At 36.4% G+C, this 23,289-nt stretch overlaps 1 protein-coding gene across 1 annotated transcript in view; it reads left to right on the top strand.

Moving 5' to 3' along the window:
* Nucleotides 1-4,645: 4,645 nt before the first annotated feature.
* The window catches only part of hnf4b (hepatic nuclear factor 4, beta), a gene marked incomplete at both ends in the record, with an annotated part of 56,386 nt that continues 37,742 nt past the window's right edge, over nucleotides 4,646-23,289 (top strand). Inside the window, one exon of the mRNA XM_079263160.1 lies at nucleotides 4,646-4,823. Within this exon, the coding sequence (XP_079119286.1) occupies nucleotides 4,646-4,823 (178 nt within the window). The remainder of the gene's footprint in view (nucleotides 4,824-23,289) is intronic.

Here is a 23,289-nt window from a genome sequence, read left to right as displayed (position 1 = left end):
GCTGGTATTTGGAATACATATTATACATTAAAACTCAGTCAAATAAACTAACAAAAGTTAGGAGATCAGCAGCATCAAAGCATTCCTGGGCTGGCTCAAACCACATGATGAGCCTCATGTCTTTGTGAGCAGAAGCTCGTAGATGTTCAGCATATTTCTGAGCCTGGCTTTAGATTTTTTCACAAGATTATCGTTTGGTCTTTGAAGCCCAGAACCCACCTGCTTCAATTCCAGCAGCACAACCCCAGTGGTTTCCAAGCTGTGGTTCCATTGGTCAAAATAAACGGCACCTATGAGCCTTGCCCTCAGGGAAATTCCTATTTATTACTGACCAAAGTCTGAGCAGAAGCCCAGCAGAGCTCTTCAAAAGCATGAGCCAAATATGCCCCCTATGAAATATGAATTATTTGGCAGCATCGCTACAAGTCTAATATAATTTAGAGTTTCAACTAAACCAACAAGTATCCTTTACACACTGTTCTGGATTGAAACTTTAAATTAATCCAAGATCAAGAAATACAAACGACAAGTCAAACTGCGTTCATGCAGACACCATTTTTACAAGAAATGAAAAATCACATCTCTCCAAAAAGAAACCAAGTTTATGACTATATCAGCTGAATAAAGCATATGTTGTGACGATCTATTGTACATATTGCCATCATAATCATTGTTCACAGTAGTGTTAAATTGAGATGAATTTAAAAAATGTTTGCTTTACAAAGTTGTCTGAACTTGCAAAGAAAAAAACTATGATTTGATCTGGCAGTACTCAAACACATGTTTTAGGGAAAAGTCATATAAATGAAATATAAACATAACACAAAAATACAACTTTTGATTTACAAATTTTGTTACAGAGACAAATATTTATAGTATATTTTGATTATGTAAAAGGTGAATTATTACAAAACTAGTTAATGTATAAAAGAAAACCTAAAGATAACTAAACCATGATTGAGGGAAAAGTATTTGAGTAACACAAAACTCATGAGAACAGGAGTTAGCAGGCATAGGCTTGAGTAAAAAGGAGATTATTTTATAATGTACCTTTTAGGAAAAATTATTAACGGTAAAGACACAAAAAGAAGCTATCAGATTTCATTAGCTTGTTCTTGTAGTTCACCACCAATATCTCAATTCATAATTAACCCAAAGCTGTCACATAGCAAGCCAAACTAAAATCACAATATTTAGAGCGAGAGGTAACCTAAAATGCCAAGAAAAGAATAATCCCCTATTGAAATAAACTAAAATTCTTACCCAAAAAAAGAGAAAAAATGCCAAGAAAGTGGCGGTTATGCAATTACAGTTCCCTATACTGCAAAGAAAATGAAAAACAGTAATAGGACACAAATAAATGCAAACTATCAGACTCAACTTAATGTACTCAGACATAATTCCTTTGAACTTAAGTGCTTATGTGCTCAAGTTCAAACTCTGGAAGCAAATGAGATTCATTCCACTGTCAGCCTTCATGTGTAAATCCTTTTGTCGTCTTCTCTCTCATAAAGTGTTGCTGTCCTGATTACACTGCAGTGCGGTGGAGAAGTAAATGGGTGAGCAGCACTGGGAGGGAGCAGGGTTGAGGTATGCGAATTAGATGCTCACTGACCCTGCCACCATCACAAACCACCAGTCTGATCTAATATCCTGACTGGCTGAATGAGCGGGTGGCTCGATGCACATCAGACCAGTTTCACCCAGCTGCAGCCCTTGTTTAAATATCAACCACTCAAAATAAAACCTAATCATTGGGCATCACCATAAAATTGCAGTAACTACTATTGTAGTTGCTTTTGGGAGACATCTCTACTCAGACCACATCTGAAATCGCATTAAATGCAGTCAAGTATCACAAAGAACAACTGAGAAATGACCGTTACTTCAGCATACAGACTCCTCATGTTATTAGTTTTTACTCTACATGTGGCACAGAGTCTGCAAAAGTATTCTTATCAATATTATACACTTATTTATACACAGTGGATCTGGTTAGATAATGGTCATACCAGGGGTCCAATGATAATTCTGTCAAATCTGGCTGTTGAGAACAGCAGAGATTACAAAAGCACCGTAAATGGGTTTTAATTGATCGTATGTAACTATACTTCATGTCTGTAGTATAGTCACCTCAAACATCACAAAACTCCTTTCCACAGCAAAGCATGTCAGTCAGATCTGTGCAAGTGTCGTTGTCTAAACCGTTCTGAAGCTAGATGCTCAATTTCAATAAATCAACAATTGACATAAACTTTTCTATTTTTTTTTTTTTTTTTTTTTTTTTTTTTTTATTCATTGCACTTCTAGAAAGTTTGTTTAATCCCCTCCCCTACATCTCAACTCTACATGTCAAAACTTACTTGTGTGTACTGAGAAGTGGATTTGTTCTGCCAAGTTGCAACGATTCCAACTCCATGGCAAACAGACAGGCCCATGCACTGTCACTCAGATATCAGCAGAACGGACAGTAGCACCAGAGACCGACTGCATCACACGTCTGTTCAGATTAAATGAGAGTCTGACGATGTTAATTAGGCAGAGTAAATTTACATCAACAAATTATGTAAGTAGCTACAAGAGTAACTAAGCGTGTTACCAGTTAAGTCACAGTTTGGCAAGCACTGCTCTGCCACTTCATGCTGATGTGGCCATGGTCGATCAAGCAGAGAAGCCTCAAACACCAATTAGACATGAGTGGGTAATTGTGTCGGGGGGGCTGGTGGCACAAGGGAGTTTGTTACAATGTCCTAAGGCACTCTGTGTTTCAATCCTTTCCCGGCATAGTAAGTGACAGATCTGCATTCACTGGAAGGGAAGTGTCTCTAGCAAACATGTACACTCACATGCACATGCATACACGAACATACACAGACACACAGATGGGAACATGAAATACTGCATGGCTGTTAAGAGCAAGAAGAAGTCCAACAACCACTTTTCAAAAAATCTTTTTTTACTAGCATTAGGGCAATATTCTTTTAAAAACTAATGTCATAGAGGGACACTCTTGTTTTACAAACACACCCAGTGGACTGTATGTGTTGCTTTCTCAATGGATGATTTATAGGACTTCATGAAGACATCCAGCACATGCCCAGAAAAAAAAAAAAAAAAGCTCCAACCTTTATGGTTTTCCTGTGGAAATCTATTAAGAATTTTGGAATACACTGGCACCAACATTTCATAAGATAATATAAAAAATTACAGGAAAATAATAGATTACCACCAAATATGAACCCTGATAACATCAGCCTCCTTTGATATATGGGCAAAGACCCTATGTTCTTACCCACCTGTTTAAATATGTGTCCAAAGACAAGCATGTTAGGTAAAAGAGGTCCCTCTTGCAAATGAGATTGTGTGTCTCCATAGGATTACCTGCATAAATTAAGATTAGTGAATAAATAATATCACTCATAAATGTAGACCTCAAAATGATCTGTACAGCTTTCTCTAAATTTTTTTTTTTTTTTAAAGGTAGCCTTTCTATCATCCATCTTGACCAAAGGGGTTTCCCAAAAAGGGTAGACAATTTGTTATTAACACATAGATTAATTGCTATTATAGGCAACTGTTCCATTAAGAAATTGGAAACAATTATTTTTTTAGACATGGAAAAGCATTAGACAAAGGTTAATTAGAAAATTTTTATAAGCAACTTTACATTTATCTGACATATCTTTTTAACATGGACTGAGGGCCAAAGCATGAAGAGTAAAGTTTGTCCCACTGTGCCTTACTTTGCCTCAGGACCAATAGCAAGTACTTCAATTTTGTCCTGGTTTTGCTATGAAAAAAAAATCTGCCATTCATAACTTAATATCTCAAATACAATTTAAAAGGACTTTGACGGGTCACGCCCAATCGGGAATCAGGAATATAAAGCTGTGTCTCATCAGCATCACAATGAGAAGGTGTCTCCCTATGACATGACCCAGTGGCAGCATATGAAGAAGAATAGGGCCTAAAATCGAACCTTGAGAAACACCAAAGGTGAGATCATGGCTCCCAGATTAACATTCACTTATATTTACCAAAAACATTTTATTGTTGAGTTTTGTAAATTGATCCAAGTCATTTCACACTTCTGCTTGCAATGAATACTTGCATGAACAGACACGCAGAGAACTCCTATCAGTTTCCAATACATTACAGGTTACTGACCACACACACACACTACTTCTGCAAACCAGTCTTTTAGCAGCACAAACAGCGTGGCCAAAGTTCCATATCTACAACTGAACACAATTCAGCCAGGAACGTCCTCAGTACAAGATTTATTCTTACACAGCAATCTTAACCATTGGTTTTCTTTTTTGAATGGTTCTCACATTTTTTTATCACATGAATTTACAAGTATGTTGCCATGGATTTAAATTCCACTAATTCCTTTTCATTACAAAAAGTTCTGTACTCACTCATTAGAAGCTCATTTTACAGGCCTTACACTCAGCAAAGTCAATTATGATGCTCCTCAGGTCCAAGATGCCACTTCATTGGTGGAGAGAGCATCCGACAGCTAGCCAGAGGGATGCTAGCTTCAGCCTGGTTGTCTGGCTTTCTATAAAAAAAAAAAGAAAAAAGAAAGAAAACTAATTTGATCATTTTAGCTTTACTTTCATTCTGATCTGGTCTGCACGCCATGAGGTCGGCTGTGTGTCTGGCCTGGGTGTGGGGCTTTGGTGGGTCAGTGATTGGTGCTGCCTTGCAGCAGGTGGAGGGTCGGTTAGCACTGGTTCTGATCCAGGCAGACTCCTCCAGGGTGATCTGGTTGAAGTGGAGAGTGGGAATGGAGGGGAAGGGTTGGGATGGGAAAAATGGTGGGGATTGGGTTTGGTGGTGAAATGAGTGGTACTGGGGTGTATAAGATGTGATCTTTTAATGCATGAGGGAGATACCTTTGTTAGGGATGGACTGAGTTGGAGTGGAAGCCAGCGGGCCTTTTGGGGTATGGAGTAGTAAGAGTCTCATATAATAATTAATATATAATAAAAAATATTCTAAAATGTGTCATTGATTATTTTATATTGTGGTGTTGAGGTGCATCATGAATAGATTATGTCTGTCAGTCAAGCCCATCAAAGTCAGTGGGCAGGACAAATCCTAATCTAGTCCAGTCCATCACTTTGGTAGCCTCAGATAACAAGCTAATAATCATCACTGGTGTTAAAAATACAATTATTGAGTCCTGGTTATCTTTCCAAACTCTGGCCTTTCACAGTGCAGCTATCATTGCCACATGCCTGCAGCACGACCCTAAGCTAAGAGGGACAAAAACTATTTTTATTCATTTTGAGTAATACAATAGTTAGACTCATTGGTTTGATGCTGAAACAAATTAGATATGTACCTCTGTAAAATTTCAGCAAATGAGTGGTGAAATGTTTACAACAACAAGAGGGACTGAAGATGAGGTCACGTGGCCAGCTTCTAGCATGGCTGGAGCAAATAGGGGTTTTCCAGGATGCAGATGGGTGGGTGAAGGTAGTAACTGGGATTTGGGGATGGGATAGTAAAGAGGGAACACATTATCTTTAAAACAGTAAAACTATACTTCATTTAAGCCTAAAAGCCTGTTTTCTTCACAGAGTCAATGATTATCAAGCCTTGCTGAATTAAGTTTAAGAAAGGAGCATTTGGAGATCAAACTGTTTTTTTCTTGCAGCATGATGTTGACTCGTGCTGATTTAGATTTCAAAAGACTGCCTGAGAACAAACCAGATATTATGGTTCATCTGTACATTCGTGTCCCTCCAGATAATCATCTATTCTATACAAGGCTGCATGAACTAGTGTACGGACTAGTGTTCAGTGTAGATAATAAAAAGTTGTCAGTCATCTTTCTCTTACCTTGATGTTTCTTGATGCATTTTTTGCTTATAACACTTTTTCTCACCTTGTCTTGGGTTTATTGCTCCCTGTTTAGATTAATTATTTGCATTCAACTGTTTTTATCCATTGTTACATTTTCTATACTAGCTTTATGCCCTCCATCACTGTAGTTGGCTGAAACTATATGCAGTTTCACAATGTCTTGCTGAGGTCTTCCCTGAAAAAGATGTCTGAATGGGAGCATGTTGCTATAAAACCTGTATCTCTCTTTTGGTTGTTGATGTGGTTTAAGAGTTGCTATACTTACATATACACTAATGCACCCCCATACCATCAGAGATGTTGACTTTTTAAATCAGATCAAATAAGTCAGGTCACCCCTTTCTTCTTTAGTCCAGACACAGTGGAGATGATTTAAAAAAGAATTAAAACTATTTTCTGCACAAAAAACAGGGTTTTTTTTGTCTCATCCTATTGTAAAGTCTGCATTCTGGATCATGTTCACATGTGGTTGCTTTACATGACAGTTCAACCTTCACTTGGTTGGTAAAAAGAACTATGTTCACACACATTGATTTCTGGAAGTGTTACGTTGCTTGTGCAATAACATTCCTTGGCAGAAATACCTATTTTTAATGCAGTGGCACTGATGGGCTGAAGGTCATGAACATATAACACTTCAGCAGTGTCCTTTGTGCATAGAGATGGCACCAGACTTAAGCTTGTTACATACTCCACAATAAGCAAGAACTGAGTTCTTGTTCTCGAGGCTGCAAGAAAAAAAAATAAAAAATAACAAACTTCTTTTCCGTCAGGTCCATACAGTAGAAAACAATGCAATCCAACAAATGACTTTAAACAATCTGCTACAACTGCACAGAAACACAACAAAGGACATCCCACACCCCTGTAGGAATACAAAGTCAACCACTTTCAGAAGCACATGAGATGATTAATCTAATAGGAAACTATATATTTCAACTGAAACCAGAATCACACAGAAAGAAATTAACTGAAAATGGATGTTATTGAATAAATCTCCAGGACAACACTGTCTGTCAGAATGCAGAATAAGTGACAAGTTTTCATGGAAAAACTTTTTACTTGTCAGCCGCCTACACAAAAAGTCGGAGGCAGGTCAGTGGGACCTATTGGGGGCAGAAGACTAGTAAGATTGTGCTCAAAGCTTTTACCATCAACTGATACAAAATGTCTCAGACATTGCATGCATCATCAGACCTCTGATGAAGATGGAAGACCTTCATCCAAACATGTCAGGCAGGCTAAAATTACGTGTTTAATAAGAACTAAATTAATCATAAAATTGAATCAGCTAATATTTTTCATGAAACTTTAAAATAATTTAGGTGATTTTTATGTCTTATTGTCCATTAAATATGAGATTTTAAAATCATTGCTTCATTTTTAAGTAGATTTTACCCATACTATAAACCAGATGAGTTAAGCTAAGGCATTTCTGCAGATGAATCCTCTGAAGATCTGTAAATTACATGTAATCAGACTAAATGGTTAAGTTTAAAAAGCAAATTAAGAACAGAAGTGATTGCATTTACAATTTTTGTTTATCTTTCTTGACACTGTGTTGATAATGCCATATCTGTTTTTGATAAACATTTATTATTGAGTCAGACAACATCTCACACTTCAAACTGCCAGATTGTTGTACACCCATTGTCAAATTCATACTTTCAAAGAAATATCACTGATAATGAGAAAAACATTCCTGACATCTAAGCCTGTTGTTAGAATGGCTGTGTACAGTGACGGTGCTGGTTAAATGTGGTTCATTAGGTTCAAGCATGACTGGTTTCCATCAAACCCAGAAGTCTTGTGCTTCCCTCTCACCCTTATAGCAGGTCTCAATAACCCAGGATGCCCACCCACATCTCTTATGTATTTTTCCCTTGATTCTAATTTTTTCAGACCAGTCTTATGCCTTTGTAATCCCTGTATGTTAAAACTCCCATGGTAACATTTTTTCACCTAATGGCGGCACAGTGAGAAGCATTTTCAACCACATTATCACTTATTGAGTTATGGCGTCCCATTGTTCCAAGTAAGATAAATTGAATCAATCCTGTCTATAAAAATCTCTGTTCCACTGTGAAAGCCACATTTCCTGGGTTTATCTATTTATTTATTCAGTGTGCTTTACCACTTTGGAGACTAAAGGCCTGCATGGGGCACGAGGAAATTAGTTTTATTCCACTCCTTACAAAAAAGGAAAGATGGCAGAGAGGAAATTCAGAGGTCTCAAAATTAGATCAGTGGTCTCAACAATCAATCAAAGGTAGGTTTCCTCAGGTATCAGCATTGGGCACAAGTAAAAAAAAAAAAAAAAAAAAAAACAACCATTAAAACAGCAAGTGCAGAGTTTACTCCGAAATGATAGATATGGGAGTGGGAGTTGAGCTGTGTAAAATACTACATAAAATGTAACAGTTAAGAGAAAAACTGACATGTATATTAAATTTAAATGTTTCCATGCCGTTTCATTCATATACCATCATTAAACAATAAGATATTTTTAATACATTAAAAAGGTGGGAAAATGCACTTGAACCTCATGGTCAGAGAACAAAAGATTGTTTCCATTTTTACTAGATATACCTGGTAAAACCAACAGACTGCAACCATCAACCAAGGTTGCTTTAAAGTGCAAATTTAAAAAAAGAAACTTTTTCATGCAGTAGAACAGAAAAGTATGTTTGTGACCTGACTTTCAACCATCACACTCATAATCCTTTTACCAACCACTGAGGATTTTGAGCTCAGTGTGATACTTAAGTGATTAACCAATATAAATATTATATCCTGTGTAAAAGCTAGGGATTGGGTAGAGCTGAACATTAAAACACTGGCCTTAAACTCAGCTGTTGAGAAGAAAATTTTATAATAAGGAGTGAAACGGTGGGCGAATACTGAGGTAATCCTACCAACAGAGTGCTTGCGCCGTGAAGGATTTAACTATTCCCAGCAACTAGATAAATCCAATATTATATTGCAGAGCAGAATGTGTTGGTGTTTAAAGTTGGCAGAGCAGATAAGGTTGGAGGGGTAGAACTTCTGCTGTGTTAAAAAATGTTGTCATTCACACAGAGAGGTCTGTGTGTTGCTAGTTACATACCTCTCCATGTCGTGCCTTTTGCTGAAGGGAGCAGAATTAGCTTTGCATTCATTCAGTTCTATTTCAGACGATATAATTCCTATTTCAATCCTTCCCTCAGCCTTTGAAAAATCGTTATATCTGTTTCATTTAACATGTGATTACTGTTTTAATGAGCAATGAGCATTACAGATGTGGTTAATGTCAGATATCTTTTGTTAAATGCTGGTAACAAGGTTAAACACAGCATATAATCCTCAAGGCCTGTGACAGAGAAGGAACCACAAGAAAAGCAATCTGCTTTCTCTTCAAGGCATTATTACGTAATCCCATCATATGGTTCAGGAAATGTAACAATTAATTGCCTATTACACACTTTGATTTATCAAAGGCTCAAATCAACCCTCCTCCCCCCCAACCAATGGATTTCATTTACTGTTGAATGAATCCATAAATTATCACAAAATTCTTTTTAAGCCACTTATTCAAAACAACCGGTTGAAACAGGCAGTGTTGGACTGGCATCTCAGTTTGTGAACACATCTGTATCTCTGTTTTTTTTTTTTACCTATTTAAATCAGAATGCTAGTAGGGAAAGTCTGTGCTAAAAAAAAATATTCATTTAAGTAACTCCAAATCCTTCAGACAATTTTGAAAAAGATAGAAAAGCTTTGAAAGGGAACATATGGTGACCTTGTCACCATATTTTCACAGGTCTTTCAGCCTCTCTGGTTCTGAAATTCACTTTTTTTTCACCAAATTTCCATGTCTTATTCTCTCTTGTTACTCTCCAATACATGTGCTTGAAGCGTTTTAATGAATTGAGAAGTAATCCGCCCAGTCAATTGCTGATCTTATCCCGTAAACTTAAGTGGTTTCATATGTAATGTCTGGAATGGGAGGAGGAATGTTGAAAGGAAACCATTATAAATGCATGTCATTGTACACAAGTTAGGAAAAGAATGTTAAGTACAGTAAAGTAAAATATCCTTGAAATCTACATTCAAATGCTTTTGCAAAATGAATACTAATGAACTTTAGAGAGGGGCCTGCTGAAAGAAATTGTGAATTGGGCAATTAAAGAATGCCTGAAGCAACTTAACAGAGGACAAAGCATCCAGTCTTTATAATTAAATGCTGCAGAAGAACCATGGCCTTTCACCTCCTCCTCCATTTCACTGTGTTCCCAAGTGGCAGTCCAGAAGAGGGGTATCTCACAAGCTTCATGCTCCTGTTTTTCATTTGGGCTGAAAGAAAAGCCCAACATATTCATGGACAAATGCTCCCCGCAGATCAAATCAGTGTGGTGGTCTGGGGTCATGAAGAAGATAGACATCACAGTTGCTATTTACCACACTTCCCTGGCTCCCACAGGATTATCCCAGTACAATATATTTGACTTAAAACTCAGCAGCTATTGTGACACTTCGAACAATGCATGGCCTGTTTTGAACTTCAGGAGGACCTTACAGATGCTACAGGAATTTCTTACAGCTGATCAAAAATACACAAAGGATTAAGTTATTTTAATTGGACTGTGTCAGTCTGGATGGAGGTTTGTGTAAGAGCCCTCACATCTTATAACTCTGATATACACCTCACACTTTTGGCACAAGACTAGATAGGGTTGATTCAACTTCCCTGCTGATTAAAGAGAACAAGACAAGGGAGGGTTTAAAATCCTGCTCCCGCAGGGATCTCTTACAAGAAACGCAAGACAGAGAGGACGAACAACTGTCAAAGGGAAGCTGTCTGGTAATGGTACGGAAGTTAATAAAATGAAGCCAGGTAATAGAAATTGCTTTTAAACTACTGGCCACATTCCTCCTGAGATAGAGATTGCCTCGACTAATCAAGTCTGACATCCTATTCCTCACTAACTCCACACTTACAGGACATTCACCTCTACCACTGTCTCCATCCAGCATCAGAACAAGCCGAGGTAAAGAGAATAAAGTTACAACATCACACCTTATCACTACTCCCTGTTATCCAGTTATCTAACATCCAATCAAACTTGAAAGTGTGAAAATGCAGAATGGTGCCTTGTTATACCCCCTTTCTGCACAATTAACTGACTTTAGTTCAACGCATTGGACACTGAGTGGTTCATGGATTAAGTATAGGAATACAAGGTAGGTAACAGTGGTTGAGCTAACTGTAGCCATCCACAGTAACCTGTGGTTGCCACTTAAGAATATCTATACAAAAAAGAGGCTAATGTTCAAAAGTGACTGTATAGTTAGAGAAAGAACTAACTACAATGTTCTTGGCCAAATAAGTTGGCAATTCTGATTCTTTTTTTTTTTTTTTTTTTTTTTTTTTGATAATTTACTTTCTTGTATTTAATTGACAATAAACTTTCACATTAAAAAATACTAACCAACATCAAGTGTTTTCACACTCAAAGCAAATCTGAAAATGAACTTACTGGTGGAAACACATTTGCATTATTTTATGTAGCATGAAAGACAGTGGCATAATGTCCTCTATATCGCCTTAAGTTTAGCAACAACACAGGTTTGCATTCGAGGGTGGGGGGTAAAAAATGGTCCACAGTTTTCCATGAAAACAAGTGTTTTCATTGTACTTTTGATGGATATGTATTTGCTGTGTCATAACTTAGGGGTCAGGACATCTGAACAAGCAAAAGTTTATAATGCAAAATATACTGCAGTAACTGACAAAAATGTTTTTTTTTTTAGTTTTTTGGCTAAACTAAATACAAGATTATTTTACTTGAATTGAAAATATCTGTTGGTATATTTTTTCACATTATTATTTTCCAGGAAATAAATTAGTTTGTAGTGCATAAACAGCAATCTTATCAACAGAAATACTTTAGACAGTATAAGAATTTAATTAGCTTAATGAAATTTTGAAGGAAAATATGCCTGTTGACAGACAGAATTGCAAACACATGTCATCATCCATAGTTAAAATTTAATTGAGGGTGTATTTTTACTAGCACACTAAAAGACTCTGTACAATGGGAGACTTGGTACATTGGTACATTTGGGGTCTGCAACATTCTTCTGGATCAGGTTTGCATTCATGATGCACAATTCTAACAAATCGGACCTTTAAAAAAAATGTATCCCACATCCCATGTAATTAAAAACAAAATAGACCAAGAATTACTGAAGAAAAAGCCAAGACTCACAACAAAGAAGACATCTCTGTCTCAAGGTGGTGAGGACCCAAATGCAGATAGGAGGCAGGCAGGATGCACGTAACAGCGATTTTTTGAAAATGTTGGAACACTAGACTCAGGACTGCTAAAGAAGTAGGAACTCTGCAACTGGGAAAACCAACTCAAGGGAGACTAACACAGGAAAGACAACTGCAATGAACCGACAAAATGGAAGAGAAATAAAGTTGTAGATGTACATAGGAAACACATTAAGACACAGGTGGAAAGGATAACCTAAGTTAAACCAGGTGAACTAACGAAGAGGAAACAAAGTCAGACAGAAAATGTAAGGAAAACCACAAAAACCAGAACCAAGGACTAAACAAAAACTCCAAACCATTACAGTTTCCATTCAAACAGACAAAGTTTCAAATGAAAAGGGCTGGTTTCTATGTGTGACCCAGATTTTTAAAAAAAACAGGGTTAAACATGCAGCAGTACTTGAGCCAATCTCTGTGTGCTTGTTGCTGAAGCTGTGCCTATCTGTTACAAAGCTAGTTTTGATCATTTAATTTATAATCGTGAGAGGCTAATTTTCTTTAATTTATTTTCATTAGAAAAAATCTTGTTACATATAATAGTTAAATCAAACCTTCAAACGAGCAATCGAACACAGAACCACACCAAGTAAATCAAGACTATAAGGGCTAAAGTTTGAACATTCTGTAATTTTGAATTTGCTAATTTCCCCATTTTTTTCTGACACACTTGTAAGTTGATAATGGTTTATGGCTCTCTTTGTGTGCTTGTTTGCACCACTACGCTTTCATTTTTAAGAGGTCTGTCTCTCTTAACAGTGGTATGATCTTAGTCTTTCCTCATATTTAATTGATCACATGATGTGCCCATTAAAATAAAGTCCCAGCCCTTCTAAAGACTTGGCTCTCTTGGAGAGCATTGGCCATATTATGTTTCTGTTGTTTGCAGCAAGTGTAAACTACATTCCAGGGCACTAACAAATTAAGACACTCATAGTGGAATGTTGCCGTGCACGCTTGCGTACACTGTAATATGCTAGCTTATATAGCCAAGCTCTGCTTCTTTGCCTTTGCAAGTGCTCCAAGCATCTGAGAGTGCATGATTCATGCAAGAAGAGGGGCATGAGCAGTGGGGACGAGGGAGGGAGGGAAAAATGGCAGATGAGTTTGATTGATATATCACTATCCAATGATTCAGAATTGACCTGCAAAATTGATGGAATGTTGTTTTTTTCAGTCCTGTCTGTTCCACAGATGACAATGTTTTTTGTTTTTGTGTTAGAGTATTTATTTAAATGGCCACAATCTGGATGTAAAGGGGATTTTCAAGTAATATAGTTTGTGCAACACTTTGCGAAATGTTGTTTGTTGTAAGCATACTATAGAAATAAACTTTACTTTAAACTGTGCATATTGTGGTCCTACTTGTGTTGAATGTGATTTGTTGATTATGAAGATTGTCAGGGCTTGAAGGATTTTGAGCTGACATGTTTCAAGACTGTCGCAGCCCTTTCGTTGGAGACAGACTTTACAGCTTTTTGATTATAGGAGATTAAGACAAAAGTGCACTCAAATTAAAGAAAGAGTTTTTATATTTCACTGGTTCCAAACAGAAACTGAGGAAAAGACTGAGTGTATGTTACAAATGATCCAAGATCCAAGAATTCTGCTTTGGTAAAAGATCCAGACTGTTTGTTAATGTTCCGCCATATCGCACTGTACACTTTAATCCAAATGACGGACACTTTTCTTTAAAAATATGGCATTGTTTTTTTTATTAATTCGTGCATCAGAGAGTTAATGCCAATCTACAGTATTTGTGTAGTGTTAAACAAACAATCACACACCCTTGAATGATCCCTGTTAAAAATTGTTTTTTAAGTAATGATTAGATTGTTACAGAGCAACTTTAAGGTCTCTACTTCCTTCACACACCCAAACAGAATTTAAAACATAAAATGAAAGGGAATGGTGCTAATACGTATTAAATCATACTTTAAATATAGACATTAATACCTGTCAGTCAAGTTCAGCTAAAAAATATCTTAAACAGTTTTGCAAATACCACTGAAACACTCATATTGGCTCTGGATCATCAAATCATTAGTGATAGGTTCAGACCTTAGGTGATCTATTTACAATGGATGTAACTATTTTTAGACAATTAATACTTGAGGCATACCTAATTTTTTAATGAACATTCTCAGGGTTAATTGCATTGGTGCTGTAGCGTGATAGAATAAGGGCAACTATCATGAGGAAGAGGAGAAGTCCTAAAGTGAATCGGAAGTTGTACCATACTTTTCTGCAGTGTAGTAGTGGAATGAGATGCCAGTACTATAAGATAAATCTTGGTCGTCCATGCTTGTTTTGTGCTTTACTGTCCTGCATAGAACAATGATGTGCATGCTCAAGAAAGGCGATTCAGTTGAAGAGAAAAATCCATGCAATCCATTGATCACTTTAGACAATTACTTTCTAAAAATAATATCTATATAGATATAATTATCATAAATTGGATCAATGTAGATAATAAAATGAATTTTGTTTGGATTGCAGTTAACTGGGTTGAATTGTAATTGAATTTGACTTTGTCTTTACAAGGTCATGAGATGGCTTTGTGGTTGTGGTGCTATACAAGTAAAGTAAAATTGATCTGAAAATTACACACACACATATATACATATATATATATATATATATATATATATATATATATACATACATATATGAAGAGAGAAAGAGAGAGAGATTCATTTGATAGATAGATAGATAGATAGATAGATAGATAGATAGATAGATAGATAGATAGATAGATAGATAGATAGATAGATAGATAGATAGATAGATAGATAGATAGATAGATAGATAGAAAAACTTACAGGTAAAATAAGATAAAATAAAACAATCTCTGGCTAAAACAGGAGGAAGGAACAGAAATGGAAAATTCCTGAGTTTTAAAATGTAATGAAGGTCAAATTTATGAGATTCAGTATGTACTGACATCCACTTAATATATACAAATTTACCAGGAATTAGAGGAAGAATAAATTATTTCCAAGTAACTGCATAAACATAACAGTGGTTCACTCTTTGTTAGCATCACATAGCATTAATATTATAAGCTAAATATTTTATATTAATATTCATTCAAAACAAGGTGACAACTATTTAAACCTTCTTTAGATTTATCCCCAAAAGAATCCTAATTGTGGACTTCTAGGCTTTTTAAATGATTTCCTTTGACCTGCACTACAACATGAAGTCTGCAGCACAAGATAATTTGGGATGTCAACTGCACTGTAAATCCTCCAGATTATATGAAAAATCTGATTTATTTATTTTATGTAGGTCATTAACTTAATTTAAATGTATGTTTTGCCACATTTGCACCAGCCTAAATTCCTAATCACACTGGTTTTCATTCATTGCAGAACAAACCAATTCCTGAATCTGAATTTTGCACGTCGTCCGGGTCACATGAGTAAAACCGAGTCATACAAAATGAATATGAAAATTTCACCACAGCCTTTATTATGTTTAATAATATTTCTGTCTGATATTCCTGAATGGGGCTGCACGGTGGCACAGTGGTTAGCACTGTGGCCTCACAGCAAGAAGGTTGCTGGTTCAATCCTTGGCTGGTTTGGTTAGTGGCCTTTCTGTGTGGAGTTTGCATGTTCTCCCCGTGTATGCGTGGGTTCTCTCCGGGTACTCCGGCTTCCTCCCACCATCCAGAGACATGCATGATAGGTTAATTGGTCACTCCAAATTGCCCCTAGGAGTGAGTGTGAGCATGAGTGTGGTTGTTCATCTCTCTGTGTGGCCCTGTGATGGACTGGCAAGCTGTCCAGGGTGTACCCTGCCTGTCACCCAAAGCCGGCTGGGATAGGCTCCAGCTTCCCCGGTTCGGAAAATGAATGAATGAATGAATGAATGAATATTCCTGAATGTTTCTGTCTATGTACAGGACATAAAAAAGCCCTGTCTGGGAAAGCCTTTAGTTCGAACCTGAGCAGGAATTTATCAAGAATGACACTCAGCACTCCAACTGGGAGTGTGGTGGTACGGGGCCAGGGACACAGTGACAGAGAGATGGGAAACTGAGGGTTTTTTGGGGGTTTTTTTTTGGTTTTTTTTAAATTAGCAAGTCTAAGGTGTTATAATGTTTTAAAAGAAAGCTACTACAATACTTTTCCCTCATGAAAAAAGTATTTCTGATATTCTTTGCTAAGATTTTGGCTTTCATTTATTCAGTTTGTAAGCCTATGTTCTGTTGTTCAATTAAGTTTATTGAAAATATTAAATGATAACCATTTTGTTTTCAACAAAAGATGAAAACAAGGGATTTATGGAAATGCTAAATAAAAAAAAAAAAAAGTTACTTCTCATCGTGTAAATAACATTTAAGTGAAGAGCTGTTTAGGAGTCATAAGGGCCAGCCTGTCTGGAGAAGCTGAAGCAAAACAGCTGAATCTTGGAAAAGAACCAGACTTCTTATCACTACTATACTGTGTGTAAACCCATGCCACACATAAAAAACAAATCTCTGTCTGGAAAAACATATTACCCATCACACTATTATTTTTTTATAAGACATTAATCAGATCTCAAAATACAAAGTATACAGTTTGAAATTACTTTGATGAAAACGCATCTGTTTTGTTATTGTTGCAAGTGTCCCTGTCACAAAATAAGTATCAATTAAAGAGCCTCTGCATGTCCATTCAGTTGTTCGGTTTCAGTTTTCTGCATAGACCTGCTACATACAATAGTAAATAGGGGGGCTGAATATTTTGGAGATGAGCATCATCAGTTGTTTGCAGACAGGTTCTTTGGAGGGACGTGATCGAAGCTCTTTTATGATTGCAATGAAAAAGGTCCATACATCCTTCTGAAAACAAAGGGACAATATTTGAAATGAAAACATACACAAATCTCCTGTTACTCTAAACTTTAGAGATGGGCAGATTTATAACCAAGTTTAAACTCCCATGAACACTTTCAAATAAGAATTTATTGAGTCTATAGGACAATCCCCGTGATACTACATGGCAGGATGAGCACGATGCTGAACGAGAAGGGAATCAATCCAAGGGAAAGTTTTATTCTCAGCAGTGTTTGATAGTTATATTTAATGAATTAGAAGCAGGAGCAGTTTTGCAGGGTCTTGCTACCCCAGGTTGCCCGCTCACAACCAGAGCAAGCCTTCAGAGAAAGGTGCTCAGTCTAATCTGGCTTCATTTTATGCCTCTTTAACCATGACCAATGTATTTAAATGGCTGTTTCTTCAACACATGCTCAGTTCAAATCATTCCTAACTGGAAATTTGTAGTTGCGATATTAAATATCCTTCAGGCCATGGTGCCTAAAGAGTACACTGGAACATCAAAAGGCCAAACACATCAAAAACTTCAACTAATGATCTTAGCCCACCTGTGGGGAAAAGGAGGGCTTCAACGTTGTCCAATATCCTGCTGGCAACAAAAAAAATATCACTTATTTAAATGAAGATTTGACCGTTCGCTCATCCCTACTACCATTGCTTTTTAAGTGATTTAACATCAAAAACATAATGTATATCTCCCAATCTCTACCAGCACTTGGGTTATAATGTGAATCATGTTATCTGGCACAGCTCAACAAGTCTGTGAAAATAAAATACACAATATAAATCAACAGTAGGCAAGACAAGGCTTTATTTGTAAAGACAACCCAAATAGCTAATATAAAACCTTAAAAGCACTGGTAACAAACACAAAAAAAAAATAGCAAAAAATGTTATAAAATATTTATTTTACTATTTACATCTTTACTTGGTACTTTTTGACTGTGTGTTCAGAGATTTTCTCCAAAAACCTTAAGTCCCATAAGAGGGAAAAGTGAACACAGATCACAAGAGTGTAAAATACAAAAAAGAACAGAAACAGTGACAAGAGGAAATTGTCTTTGGTCCTGAGGTAAGTGACTTACTGCAACTTACTGCAAGTGAACCAAATGTAGGAAGTGGACTGGCAAAGGTTTTCTGGGTAATTCTCAATGTGGTACCACTTCAGGAGGACATTATTCAGAAGGTTCAGTTCATCTGGGTAAGTGCAGTGTGAAAGCAAACCCAGACCACCAGAACGTTGCAATCCCCAACTAAAAAAAGTCCCAGTTGTACCAATAAGTGTGTTGAAACAGCCATAAACTACTCCTGTAGTGGGTGGTGTGACAGTACACACCCAGTTGAAAACGGCAGAAGACTAAGGCGTATGAGCTGTGATGCACTGATATTTATTCTATTTAATAGGAACAGAAATCTTTTAAGTTAAAGCAGGAACTAATCATAACTTTTATGGAATTTTTCATTTGAAGTTGTAATGTGGGTTTTTATTCAATGTATAACTTCAAATCAAACATGAAATTCTTCTTAATTTAAGAAATAAATAAAGCCAAACAAATAAAAAAAAATACCCAGCTCTAATGACAAAAGATGTTTGACTCTTTGATGCATTCCAAGAATAAAAAGATTAAAAGAAAAACATGAAAGACCTCCATAGAAAATAATTGCTTTGAAATGATAACATTGAGATGAAAAGAAAATGTATGTTTTTTCTCTAATCAATCCTTCTTTTTTTATGACAACCTACATTTTCTTTCTACAGACCAAAAAGTAAAGAAGAAAAGAAAATGTTTTATTTAGAAGCGCCAACCACTTATAGAGTTACAATGAATACCAGCATACATTCGCTCAAATATCTTAAAATTATTTGAAACACTACAGACATTTTTCAACTGCAACAGACAAGAAGCAAATAATGATTTCGAGCAGCCATTCATGAGAAGAAAGACATCTTACTGAAAGCTGGAGAAGCTGGAGACACATCCTGACCAATCACTGTGCTAACATTTAGGCAAGGCATCTCTTGCAGAGAAAAGCTTAAAGGGGTGCTATTATGGTAGTTCGAGTTTTCTGAGCTTTCTACAGTGTTACAGTGTTGAATCCTCATCAGACATGTGAATGACACTGTTTTTTTATCACCTAAACGCATGTTTGAGTTTGAGTTTGAGTTCCAGCACTCTCTCTGTTCAGTTTCCATGGCGACGAAAAAACGGGTCGTTTTAGAGAGTTTTTTCTACTTGGAAATCCTTGTGACGTCCCGGGGGATAAGGTTCAGTGATTGGTTACCTTCTACTGGTTAACAAGGGCATGTACAAATACATCAGGCGGGTGGAAAATGTCGGATAAAGTTATTTCCAACGATGGCTGGTGAGTTTACCAAAGAGAGACATCCTGCTGCATTCGTTGCTGTGGGTTGCTGTTTTCCACTTTGTTTTCAGGGTCTGATTCAGGTTCCAACATGTAGGGCTGTATGCTGTGTGTTGACATTGTATTTTGTTATTTTATTGAGTTCATATTAGCCTAATCCTTCTGTTTATGAGATGTTACAATGACGGCGAAACCAGATGCGGTGTGCGCTCCCGATGTAGAGCAGTGGCAGCTGACCAATCAGTGGCAACTTATATCTGGTGGGAGGCGGGGCTTAATGCGGAAAAGTCTCAATCCACTCGTTTTGCCCACAAGCTGATCTGATAGCCTACGGAGAGGGTCGATCTGCAGTAAATAAAGCAATTTGTGGCAATAACTCGATCAACCCCAGCCCTTCTGGGCTCAGAAATAAAAATAAATTAGCCTGAAATGCACATAATAGTTCCACTTTAATTAAAAAAAAAAAAAAAAACATACCATGGGATAACACAACATCCAGTATTTTAATGTAAGACTATTTCAGCTAGAAAAATGAAATAAAAAAAAAGAGGTGGCAAATATCTCTATGTTTGACTGTAATATACTTGATACATTTACTTGATTCTGTTTTCTGTGATATTTATTTCTCGTATAATGTTTTGGTACTTTGTTCTTTTAAGTTAACATGAGATATCTCATAACCTTATGAGGAGTTTTTATTTTACCTGCACAATCTGTTTTCTTGCTGTTGTTTTTCCATCTTCTTACATCAATTGTTTTCATATTCACTCATTCATTTTCCAGACCACTTAATCCAATGAAGGGTCGCAGGGGTGCAAATAAAATTAAATTAAATTAAAATTAAAAATGAATAAAAAGGTTTATTATTGGAAAGAAATCTCCACAAGTCTATAAGAAATTCACACAAGTGGTCACTTGAACTGATGAATTGAGTAATATCCTAATGGTAAAGCTCTTGGGCACTTTCTTTACTTCACAGGACATAAACCCAGCGGGCAAATACAAAGCCATTACCAGGTCTTCCCAGATATTTCAAATCGATTCCTTAATTTTTGGATTTTTAGGACCTAAAAATGATAAGACTGCAACTAACAAACACACACAAAATAAATCAATTTCCGGGCTTTTTCTTGTTAACCATGTTCTCAGTAGTTTCAGTTTGGGAGTCAAGTGCAGTTTCATTCCCTACTGGTTTGTAACCTTTCCAGAGGAGCTGGAGAAATTATTATAACTGTATTCTTTTCATGATTAAAAACCTAAAGCTCAGTAATTTTGCAACACTCCTAAGCAGAGCAGGACAACACGAGGAGAAGCTGATTAGTTATTGCTTACAACAGAAGCAGCAGAAGAAGAGCTACATTTGTACCCATCAGTCATACCATTTTTTTTTCTTTTGTTTATGAACCTTTTTGTACAACGGTAAACATGTGTAATCTAGCTGTGGTGAACTGCAGTATCTCAGTACCTGGGAATACATAACAAAAAGTAGATCTATCTCAGTAAATGTCAGAAGCAAATAGTTTAAGGTTCTTCCGACTTCTGTAGTATTGCTTCGAGCATTTCACTGCTTTCAGTGTTTTCAGTGTGTCTAGTTTCATCCAAACATTTTAAGTTTTTGTTGGTTTTTTTCATGTCTTGTCCAGCAATAAAACAAGCAGGATGATGGTCTGGTTGCTGTGTTTGGCTGAGCAAATTTGCTTTTTTGGAATTTCATACATATAAAATCCCTCTAATAGTCTGAATTTATATGATATCTGTTTCTTCATTTTGAATAAATGCCAACCATTTAAAGTAAATAATTTAACAGGTAATCGTTCTATTCAGACCTGATTAAACAAACAACTGTAGCAGACACTGATACGTAAAATTAAAGTCAGTTTCCTTTTGATATTTGTATTTCTTTATTTTAGCTGAATGTAAAACTGCAAGTATTAACTAAGAACAGCTGCCTTTAGCTCTCAATAACTCTAGACTCCATCACCAGAAGAATAAACCCTTGTCCTGTCAGCCATATGGCACATGCATTTCATTTTCAACATCTGCTGGATTCCTGCTTCTACACTTTCCAGTCCAACTGCAACATACTTCAGTAGCTTCCTTCTTCTGCATTTGTAAATGTTGTTGCTTGTGGAAACCATCCATGTTTACTCTGGATCCCAGGCCAGCTCTAATTACCTGCAGCTGGTCGCTCCTGCTTTCTTCCGTACTCCTCAAACACAGAACACGGTTAGTCTTTTAATTATATATAATGAATGGATTTTAAACGTTTGGAAAGCATGCACAAGATGAATCACTCAAAAGTATTTTTCACATTACTTTGGAACAATCTTCACTAATGGCGCATACCCAAAAATCACAAAGTATTTGTTAAATAAATGTTTATGTCACTTGTTTCTGTAACTAACTGAACAAACTTCACTGACCTCTTGGTCAGAAATCAGTGTGACCGCTGAGTGAAATAACAAGCTGTCACTTGCAATAAACAGCACATTCTCATGTACGCTTTCATTGGTAGTCATTAAAAAATGGTTACCTTGGAGACAACATTTTAAAAATATTTGTGTTTACTTAGATTATTGGATCTTGAATAACATGTTCGCTTATCCTCTCAAGCCTCTAATGTCTGATGGTAAAGAGGAAATAGAGGATAGAAAATGGGAATGATAGAGAAACTAATGCGGCAGTCAGTGCTTGCCTGAGGACTTTTACCGCTCTCACCTGTGCTTTTTGGACTGCAGTCTAACAACAAATTTGACACCGTCAAGAACACAAATTGGCATTTTGGACTCTGGTTACTCTTGTAGCATAATCTAATTACAAGACATTGCCAGTGGGTTGAAAATCAGAGGGAAGAAAAAAAAAGTTTGACAAACAGACATAAAAGTGTAGAAATTTCACAACATACTGCACAAATGTAAAACTTCACAGACTTGGCTGGAAGACGTTTGGGCTAACTAAATTAGTCCAACTACACGCTCTGTGGTGACTTTAAACACAACATTAGGTGCTGAAATAAGATTTACCATATTTTTAGCTTTGAAGTTGCTCCAGAGATTTTGGGAGTGACCTTGCATGTCATGCCAGATGGATGAATGAATATAAGCATAAAAGTTCCCAGTCATTCTTGTTTAAACAGTTTTGAGTAGAGCATAGAAAGAGGATTGCATTTGATTATTTAAATCAAAGGAAGCAACTTAGAAGTTGTCTTTTTTAAATCTACAACTGATCCAAAAATCCATTAGGACCAGGAATTCCTGATCCGATCCTAAGTATTAGATAGCAATTCTGATACAACTTTTTTTTTTTTTTAAACTCTTCTGCATCAAGGGATTTTTGAGTCAAGAAAGTCTCTTATTTGTTGTGTTAATTGTTTCTATGCAAGGCATCCTGCCAAGTTATACCAAGATCAGAAAGTATTGTCTGTATAACAGCTGTTATTTTTGTTTTTTTGAAAACAAATCTTAAATTCGTGCTGCATTTTGTAAATTGAGTGGAGCTTTCAGTAACTATATTTAATTTAAACGAGTATACTGCAGGGACTGCAGATGGAAACTAGCTGAGGCTATCAGGTGTAAGACATTTTTTACCTTTTTTTTGTTGTTGTTTTTACACATTGGCCCTGGCAAATAAACTAATGAATAAAAAAATTAAACATGGCTATTTCCACTTATGATGTGTAATTTGCAACTGCATGCTTTATATTTACAGCTGGATCTGTAAAATATATGATAATTGCCAGTGGAGATTCTAAGTCTTCAGCAGCTCACCAATAAAAATGATGTTAAACTATCGAAGTATTCTACTGAATATATCTACTGCCCTTTGAGAGGCAGCGATACTGAAGGACAGGAGGACAGTTCTCTGATTGGACAGTTTGGATTTGCAATCATTCAGTCATACTGAG

The sequence above is a fragment of the Telmatherina bonti genome (assembly GCF_933228915.1).
Source record: "Telmatherina bonti genome assembly, chromosome: 1".
NCBI lineage: Eukaryota > Metazoa > Chordata > Actinopteri > Atheriniformes > Telmatherinidae > Telmatherina > Telmatherina bonti.
The sequence above is the reverse complement of the archived record's forward strand: the minus strand, read 5'-3'. Positions and strand labels throughout refer to the sequence as shown.